The 10129-nt window shown below is 36.8% G+C and overlaps 1 protein-coding gene across 1 annotated transcript; it reads right to left on the bottom strand.

Moving 5' to 3' along the window:
- Window positions 1–1279: 1279 nt before the first annotated feature.
- Window positions 1280–8758, bottom strand: LOC116298182 (bone morphogenetic protein 1 homolog). Its single transcript, XM_031706563.2, has 6 exons — window positions 8322–8758; window positions 6978–7181; window positions 5735–5931; window positions 4790–4987; window positions 3362–3380; window positions 1280–3050 (listed from the first exon to the last, which is right to left on the bottom strand). Exons 1-6 carry the CDS (start codon window positions 8585–8587, stop codon window positions 2903–2905), a joined length of 1032 nt encoding a protein of 343 aa, XP_031562423.1. The 5' UTR covers window positions 8588–8758; the 3' UTR covers window positions 1280–2902.
- Window positions 8759–10129: the final 1371 nt, after the last annotated feature.

Below are 10129 nucleotides of genomic sequence, written 5' to 3'. Positions count from 1 at the left end.
AGTTCAAAATGTGTATCACACAAAAAATGATTTCTAAACTCATAGTTTTTAAAGTGTATATCCAGGAAAAAAATATGTTTTCAAAATCATTTATATGTGAACATTGTACTATGGTTACAGCTATTATTTTTGTACGCGGTCAATTCTCTTTTAAAGATATAAACTGATTTGAAATATCGATATGTAAACGAAAAAAAAAGCAAAAAACAAAACAACAAAACAAAACAAAACAAAACAAAACAAAAACAAAAACAAAAACAAAAACAAAAACAGTACTTATATTCAACAACAGCATTTTTGTAATACACTCAATTGAGGAATCGTTGTCGGGTTCAGAAACATAGAACATAAAAGCTGAGACCGAAATGGAACATGGGAAATGACATAATTATATTATAATTTATATTCATTTGCGCCATCCATGCAGTCGGTTTAGAATGCCAAACGCATATTAAAAACAGTGGATGATGCCACGGGTCGCCGGTCACAGCATGCATCTAATTAATGTACTTCCCATGTACCATTTCGGTGTCAGCTTCTATGTTCTATGTTTCTGAACCCGACAACGATTCTTCAATTGAGTGTATACAATATGAGCGGGAGATCTGTAAATCAGGACGAATTCTGTATCAGTGTTTACAAATTCACGGTAGTAATTTTGTATTGTTCTAAGGTCATTAAAATTTCATGCTTTTTAAGTATAATAAATTAGTCTTGAATTTACGCCATCTCATTGAAGCTTGACCCAATATTTTTGCATGAGCACCTACCAAATTTGATTGATTCCGATTTTATAGGCACTGGGACAAATATGCTACATATAGACTAAACTACAATTTAATATTTTTCTCGAGGAGATCGATGGGATCTCATATCGAGCGGTAAAGACGTCACACCTGTTTTAACTCCGAGTCGAATTTTTTAATTAGCACTCAACCGCATTATCTAGCAAAATGATTTATGCTGCTTATACCTTGAGTGTTTGTCTTCCTCTGGGCGCAGTTTCAATAAAATCTGTAAGACAAATTAGGATTTATTTTTGGGGATATCTAAATTAAGAGTATAATTTATGTCAAAACTTAACAATGAATTTCCCGTAGCCAAAATTGCTACTTCTGGGGTATCTGTTTACGAAAAACAAAAACAAAAACAAAAAAAAAAAACACACGCTAATTCTGTTGTTATATGTCCCTAATACTTTATTGAAGGTTTAGAAGATATTCTAGTAACGCGATCTCGCCAAAACGGAGAACATATGATTCAAGACGAAAACGTAATGTTTACTTTTCTCACGGTTTTATTTATGCTTCTGCTTGTGCTTATGTTGCCTTATGTCATAGTGAGGACGTGTTCTTATGTCATAGTGAAAACTGCGCTTTACGGACACTTTCACGAAAAGCACGATCATGCCAAAACTTGTGGATTTTTGTCCTGGACTTTTTTCAGAACTACAACAGATCAATGCAGCACATTTTTCCTGAATTTTGTGATCACTGATAACTTCTAAGGCTGCCTAAAATAAATGCAAAATTAAGTAAATATAGAGACGAGGTCATAGTTTTCGACGATTCGGTGCTTTGGGATATCTTTTGTTTCATTTATAGCACAACATCGAATCCTTTGTACCATGCATGCATTGACCGCGCTTGGCTGCCCTCCGAATCTTCCCGAAGTATAGTGAGGCCGTGATTACAAGGGGCAATTTTCTCTGCAAAGTGTCAGGCAATAAATTTGTTTTCAGTAGCAGTGGATTCGTGCCAGAACATCATTTGCTCTTCTGCGGTCTGCCCTTGTATGTTTTGAAAGGCTCAAGAACAAAAAGGCGAACCCCTTATGATGTTCATAACTGTGATATTGACATTGACACTGTCCAAGGAGCCATTAAGTCTTCTACTTAGATGAACTTTTATCTATATTAATCAATTAATTGTGTTGTTAGTATCGTATACAATAGGTGTTTCTTTACAAATTATACATATATATATATGGTCTGTTAGTCAGCAGTGAAGAAACAATATGTGAAACGGTGTGTGCGCCGAAACATGTTCTAGAAAGAAAGAAACTTGTTCTTTTTCAATTAGGTGTATATATTCATGGTTTTTAATATACTGAGTCTAAATTATTATTATTACTATTAATTTAAATAAATAAATAAATAAATATATATATATATATACTTAATCCTTAATCTGAATCAACCTTAACATGTTAATGTATTTTTAGTTGTAAATTAGATATTATTATTATAACTGTCAATCAAGATTATTATCATTATCATTATCTTAATTAGAGTGCAAATAATATACCCTTGAAATAGATAGCTAGCTTACTAATTACTAACATTTGGTTGCCTAAGTCTAATTAGTTAAAATAGGCGAGCCGTGACGGGTAAACTAGTGCAAGTGTGCTACTCAAGGGCGCGCATTTTTAAATACTTTTAAACACACTTACAAAAACTTAAAAAATATTTTGTTGTACAGGCTTTTCCTTCGTATAATTTGACATGTTCGTATTTTCGTATCTATTCATTTGCGTATTGAGTTGTCACTCTAGTAAATGCGCGTGCCCTTGTCATGCCTCACTGAATTCCTATGTCTTGTCTAATTAAGCGCTAACTATTTCCTATTTCATCCTAACTAATTTCACGGGTATATTATTTACACTCTATTATGATCATCTTTATTAATATTATTATTATAATCATCATTATAATCATCATTTTTATCATCATCATTATTATCATCATCATCATTATTATCATTATTATTATCATTATTATTATTATTATCCAGTACTAAAAAACTGTTGTTGTTGATGATGTTTTTGTTGTTGTGGTTGCAGTAGTCGTTGTTGTCATAGTTGTCATCGTTGTCATTGTGGTTGTACTAGCAGGACAAATAATTTACTCAAAAACACATGTACAAGGCTTTAAAGTAAAACAGAAAGCAAAATAGAAAGTAGCAAAGAGCAGAAGGTTTGCTGATGATAGCAGCATGTTTGGTGACATGGATGGAGTAGGTGGTCTAGGTGGAACGAGGCGGACCCGACAACTGTAGATAAAAAACACAAATATAATCACAAAAGTGATAAAAATTCAACGTGGTGTCATAGATATTTTAAAACATTTTTGGCCGTTTCTTAGACTTCTTAAAATATTCTGGAGCCTAAAAACTGGGTTGGTTTAACATCCTAGTGCATTCTGAGACTGTCTTAAGGACAAAATAGACACTATCTTGGTAATTTGTCCCTTGAAATAGCCCACAACGCAATGCATGGTCAATTCTACCCAGATTTTTCTCTACATCGAATTGGTTAAAAGTCTGATTAAAAATTAATAGTTAAAAATAATTAATATGATTACCTTTGTGTATCAGGTGGATCTAGAAAGAGGAAAAGTGTACTTTAGATGAAAATCATGAAATTAAAAAAATGTAAAAAGATATATATAATGTGTCAAGGTCATTTATTTGTTGTCAAACAGGCAAGGAGTGAATGCTCCGTTTTTTGAGCCAAAAGGGTCATGAATTTAGAGTGTTAGGTTTGGTGGAGGAAGAAAATCCCCCCGGGGGGGGGGGGGGGTACTCCGCCAGAATTTGGGTAGGGATGTTCCGCTGGGATTCTGAAAGGGGTACCCTGTTTATGATAAAAAAAACTCAAATTTGTGGACCCTGTTTATGACAAAAGATATAATAATTGCACTGAGTTCCCGTTTCAATTATCATGTCAGCTCGCGTATCGTTTTTTTACGAACATAATAATTAGTTTCAGTCAATACGAAAGTAGAATCTCTGAATATGACAGGAAACTCAGGAAGAACTTGGAACTTGAGTGAAATTGCATACCCTGTTTATGATAAGCTCGAAAAACCATACCCTGTTCAGCGGATCATCCCCGTATAGTCCATATATGGGAAAACCCCCCCCCCCCCCCCCCCGGGGGAAAATCCTGGGAACCCAGACAAATCTCTCAAATCAAGGCAGACGTTGAGTCTGGAAATCAAGCTCTATATCTCAGAGGTGAGAGGTGAGTGTACTATTTCTTTACCCCTATATACCCTCTAATTCTCTAATACCTGACCTGTATGATATCTGAAAAGCAATAAAACTAGTAGTTACTGTGCCTATATTTGCCTGTAATTCCTTATCCATTAAGAAAGAACTTAAAACTTGGCTCTTCCAGACAGCTTACAATTAATTTATTATTGTTTATATTTATTATTATTATTTAATCTATTATTTATTACCTTTCATCGATTTAATACTTTTTTGTAATTTAAGTTTCAAATAATTTTTTGATGCAATTTGTACATTTATCCATATAGATTTGTTTTGAATGTTTTAATTATATTTTGTTTATTTTTGATCTTGTAAATAATTTATCTATTTTTATATTTCTTACAAAGCGTTGTTGAATCATGTTAGAATTGACGTTATATAAAATAACGGTATCATTATTATTATTATTATTATTATTATTATTATTATTATTACTATTATTATTATTATGGTCATTAAGGAACCGTTCAATACGTTTTGGGGGGGGGGGGGGACGTGTATAGTTGAGAAAATAGGGAGAGATATTCATGAGCCTACTAATGAGAGGTTGATGGAAGAAAAATGATTTCTCTAAATTTTTTCACCCATAAACATCCCCTCCCCTCCCACTCTGATAAATAATGAACATCTCCAATGAAATGACTTGGAGTTACATACAGTAGTAACCCTTTGACAGCTGAAGGCACACTACTACCCCTCCCCCTTTGATTCCCTTGTCAATAACTACTATATACCTGACTTGTATGATATCATCCCAGCAGTGAACCCAGTCGCTGTGTGGCTGTCCGCATCATTAATGAAATTGACAGCAATTTTTCTGTAGATATCAGGAACAATTACTCTGAATATTTTTCTCTTATCCACATCGTTCATTAGAGAACAAATCCTTTTATTGACGATTTCAAAAGGACCGGAAACAAACTTTCTGGATGCTAGAAACAAAACAAAACAAAAGGAAAAACTGTTATTAGACCTCGTTTCCTTGGGTGCATGTTTTCCCATATTCAGACCATGTGTCATTTCCCTATTGCCATGTGCCATATTCTTGTCTTCTCGTGTGCGACAATTTAAATCAACAGACAGACAGACAGACAGACATATGGACAGACAGACAGACGGACAAACAGACAGACAGACAGACAGGCAAACGGACAGACAGACAGACAGGCAGACGGACAGACAGACAGACAGACATAAAGACAGACAGACAGATGGACTTACAGACAGACAGAACAGATGGACAGACAGACAGATGGACAGACAGACAGATGGACAGACAGACAGATGGACAGACAGACAGATGGACAGACAGACAGATGGACAGACAGACATATGGACAGACAGACAGATGGACAGACAGACAGATGGACAGACAGACAGATGGACAGACAGACAGAAAGATGGACAGACAGACATATTTGTGAACAGAAGACAAACAGACAAACAGATGATAGACAGGTATTTGGGTCGCTGGACAAAAAGACAGACAGGCAAGTGGACAGACAGACAGGCAAGTGGACAGACAGACAGGCAAGTGGACAGACAGACAGGCAAGTGGACAGACAGACAGGCAAGTGGACAAACAGACATGCAAGTGACAGACAGACAGGCAAGTGGACAGACAGACAGACATACAAACACTGTTGATCTGGTGCTTTTCCCTAGTGGTTTCCTCATACCTTTGATCATAACCCTATCATCTTTTTCTTCATTTGGATCACAAAAAACTGTCCTCTCAATCTCAAAGTCCATGAATTGAATGATGATGCTATAGTTGACAGGATTTTCAAAATTCCATGAACAACTGGTCTTGGTTGGGTAGTTATTAGGCCACAGAGGAGTAAAAATATTGGATACACTACTGTTGTGTTGGTTACTACAAGAAAAAGCACAGCAATGTGTTAGAAATGTGAGATGCCGTAAAGATGCTGTATCATAATTTTATCATTATATTTGTTAATTGCTTGTGATAAGTGAAGATATGATGATCTGATGTTGGATTTGCTTAGGATAAATGATAATAATGATTATAATTATAATGGTGGTGGTGGTTTTTGAATTATGTCAATGATGATGATCGTGTACCTGATGCTGATTGGAATGAAAATGGTGTTGATGAATATAATATTTGACTCTAAAGTACAACAGAGGTTGATCCCAGCTGAGTGACAAACCCAGTGGACAAAATCCCCAGCCCTGGCACAGCTACTAATCAATACCAAACTGGAGTATACTATAAGTTATCAGTAGCTCAGCTGATAGCAAATGTTTTAGTCTGTCAAAATAATTATGGCCAATGTGCAAAATTTGGGTTAGAGTTGCCTGACACTAGGCAAGTTGAGTTTAGAGGGGGCTAATTGAGTTTAGGGGGTGGGCTAATTGAGTTTAGGGGGGAATAATTGAGTTTAGGGGGGCCTAATTGAGTTTAGGGGGGCTAATTGAGTTTGGGGGGGCTAATTGAGTTTAGGGGGGGGGGGGTAATTGAGTTTAGGGGGGCTAATTGAGTTTGGGGGGGCTAATTGAGTTTAGGGGGGGCTAATTGAGTTTAGGGGAGGCTAATTGACTTTGGGGGGGCTAATTGAGTTTAGGGGGGCTAATTGAGTTTAGGGGGGGTTAATTGAGTTTAGGGGGGTAATTGAGTTTCTTCCGTCAACACAACGGAAAACAATAAAAAAAAAAAGCATTTAATTCTTCAGTTTTGTTTTGTTTTGTTTTTTTCTGCTGAAGGGGGGACTTCAGCCCCCTTTGTCCCCCCTGGATCCGCCCTTGCTAGGGCCAGCAGTAAAACAGTTAAACACTGCTGAGCTGGTCAACACTTGTCATTAGCAAAGTAAATTAATTACTACATCATGAAATCTTAATATTTACAAAACAATATTACACATGGTAAAAAAAATTGTTTGATTGAAGTGACATGTATACCTTATCGCTGTGCAAGTATCCTTGTTACTGACTGGCTGGTTTTTGAGATCTGATGAGTATTCAGCAACAAACCCTTGAGCGGCATATTTAACATCAGATTTGAAGGTTAGAGTCATACACTCATCAATGGAGTAGAAATCAAAAGGTAATGGAGTGATGAGGCCACAAGAGCAGTACTTTCCAATGGATCTTATATTTTGACACCTAGGTGTAAAAAAAACAACAACAAGAAATGATATAATTTAAAGATGAATGTAGCTGAGTAGTGCACTTGACCTCAAGCTGGATTCTTGAGTTCCACATCACTTTAATTTATTATTTCTTTTTCATTCAGCCTTGTTTTTGTTCATATTTCATTTGCAGGCAGCTGGTGCTGCACAATAGGACACAGGGTTCCCATTAAGGTACTCGGCACCAATTTCCAACCCCCTTAAATTCTCTGTACCAATCCCACATAATCAACTAGTATGGTTTTGTTCATGTTCTCAGCAGTTCTTTTAGGTACTCCCCACCTCGTCCCACATCCTCCCCCCCTGAGTCAGGATGAGGTAGTGAGGAGATAGGAGATGGGATTTTCATTTTATATGGCTCCATGCAACAAGACATTCTTTTCTCAATATTTTGGGAGTGAGCATTGCGTGACAACACTAATAGCGGCTGCGTAGGAGACTTCCTTTTTCAGATGACCAGGTTAATGGCGGTCCTATCTCCAGTTTGGGACGTAAAAGAACCACTGAGGACGTAACAAACCCTGGCGGTGACCACCGTCAGTGCCAGCAATGAGGTCAGCCTGGTATAGTGTTCCAAAACTTTACTAGTGAATGAGACGTCCTCACAATTTAATACCCACATTAGTAACCACAGCTAGTATAACAATGGAATGTTGCCGTGTGCTGGATGGATATCAAAACAAAGGGTAAATTACATGCACGCATTCACTGAAAAAAACCCCAATGAATTTCGTACAATGTTTGTTGTCACCTATGGCTGCGTTCATAATTTATGGCAAATGGGGGGAACAGGTGAAAATTTGGAATGTCCAAAAAAAAAATCTTAATTACCCCCCCCCCCCCCCCCTTAGAGTCTTGCCAAAAAATATGATCCCCCCTAAGAAAGGCTTGTAGCTTCTTCCAAAAATTGTGCATCCCCCATTTTTCTGAGTTTGCCCATCCCCCCTTTTTTCTACCAAAATTTTCGCGATCCCCCCTCAATTCTACCTGCCCCCCTCTGCCATACATTATGAACGTAGCCTATTGTTTTATCTTGAACGAACTTCAAACATAGTGTTATTAAAAGCAAAATATTGCAATTTTACCCCCCAAAAAATCTTTAAATTTCACTTACCCTAAAGATATTTCCACATAATCTTCAGAACAATTCGGCATGGAACCCAAAATACTAAAATTTTTGAACGATAGCATTGCTCTTCTTCCACTGGGAACTTGTATTCTGTATTCCATTGAAAAATTATTCGGATAAAAACCATTGCTTTCTTTCTCCGAGGAGAACCTTCCACTGATACCATTAAATGTTTTTATAGACGAATGAGCTCCTTCAAGGAGAGAGCAAACGAGAAAGAAGTACAATATGTTGAAGAACAATATCGACATTTTGAAATTGTTTCAGCAAACTTCAGTCTTGTAATGATTTCTGTCCAAAAAAATACGAAAATAAGACCTTCGCTTAAAATTTTGAAGCGAGGAGATTGTTAAGTATTAAATTTAGGTGTTGAGTTTGGAAAATAGTTAAAATTCAGCGTAGAAATGACTAAATAGCTGGAACTTTCAGACATGATGTTTTGAAAAAACCACAAACCGTGAAAAAAAGCCCGCGAGGGTTAAAAGGTCAAACCACAGGGTACCCACTCGGACAAAATGAAACAAAATCTTCGAATTATCCTCATTATTATTTAATTTAAATTGAATAATCTGGAACAATCTTATTAATATTAAAACCAGAAGTTGAAAATATAAGATTTAAAGATATTGATGCTTTATTGTTAGGTTGTTGATAAGTCGTTAGCATCTGTTATATGACTGAGTAGAAAATGGTTTTCAAATGACGCTCCGAGGTCTGAGGTTTTTAGACGGTTTGTCATCCTAAAAAAACTATGGCTATTTTTTTCCCTTCATTATCCAATTTTGTTAGAAAACTATTTATAAGGGCTACTTTATTCGTCGTTATTGTTTCCATCAAAGCCTAGCAGCTTCAGCAATACGAAGAAAATTTCATTGAAAGCCGTTTCAGCTGAGCAGAGGGGTATGGAAAGGTGCCCCAATTATAATCGAAAGCCAGCATCAGCAGGCCTCGTGGCAATTTTTATGATTTGAACATTTTTCGGTGCTTTCATTGAACACAGCTGGAGCCAGAATGCGCAAGTCTTGTGGTAATATTCTTATTTACACCACATGATTACGTAATTCAATATACGAGAACCTTTTCAGTCCTTTGTCTTACTATTCTTTCATTCTTCCTAAACCGCATACCCAGGAGCGTATCTAGAAGAGGACAGACAGACAGACAGACAGACTTTTTTATTCGGTATCGAGTATTAGAATATACATAGACATTTTACCCGAATAAACGTATGAAGGGACACTAGAGCACCCCTGACCCCCCCCCCCCTCCCCCCACAAACACACACTTTCCAGCTTGAAAAGTCTATAGTTGGTTTATGTCAAAAGGGGCGTCTTCTACATTTTTTGCCCTCTCACATCTTGTAGCTTGGAATTAGTGGGTTATAGTAATAGGTGCAAAAGTGAAATAGGTGTAAAAGGTGCATCTTCTTGAATTTGTGACCCCCACTACTCAAAATCCTAGATACACCTGCATACCCTGTTATCAGAGGCCTACTCTTTCGTCGTTCTTTATTGAGTCGTTTCGCTTTTCTCTCTTCCATAAGTCGGTCCTAGTTCGTTCTCCGTCGATTTTTTTTTTTTTGTTTGTCCAACAAAGAAATAAAGGAGCGAAAACTACGACTTATGGAATCAGTCTAGCTTTTCTCTAGAATAGCAAAAAATGCAGTAAAACGAAAAGACAAAGCGATTTTAAAGTGAGACAAAGCGCTCCATTTTTGCTCTCAGATATAATTAGTCCAGTCCCAGACCCGTTGTTAGCCCGCTCCGTTGAACGGCTGGTCCCGCGACTAGCCA

Source organism: Actinia tenebrosa, unplaced genomic scaffold (genome assembly GCF_029948245.1).
Source record: "Actinia tenebrosa isolate PJP-AT-01 unplaced genomic scaffold, QUT_ActTen_1.0 PGA_scaffold4__44_contigs__length_22323623, whole genome shotgun sequence".
Lineage (NCBI taxonomy): Eukaryota > Metazoa > Cnidaria > Anthozoa > Actiniaria > Actiniidae > Actinia > Actinia tenebrosa.
This window is presented reverse-complemented; position numbering and strand designations above follow the sequence as displayed.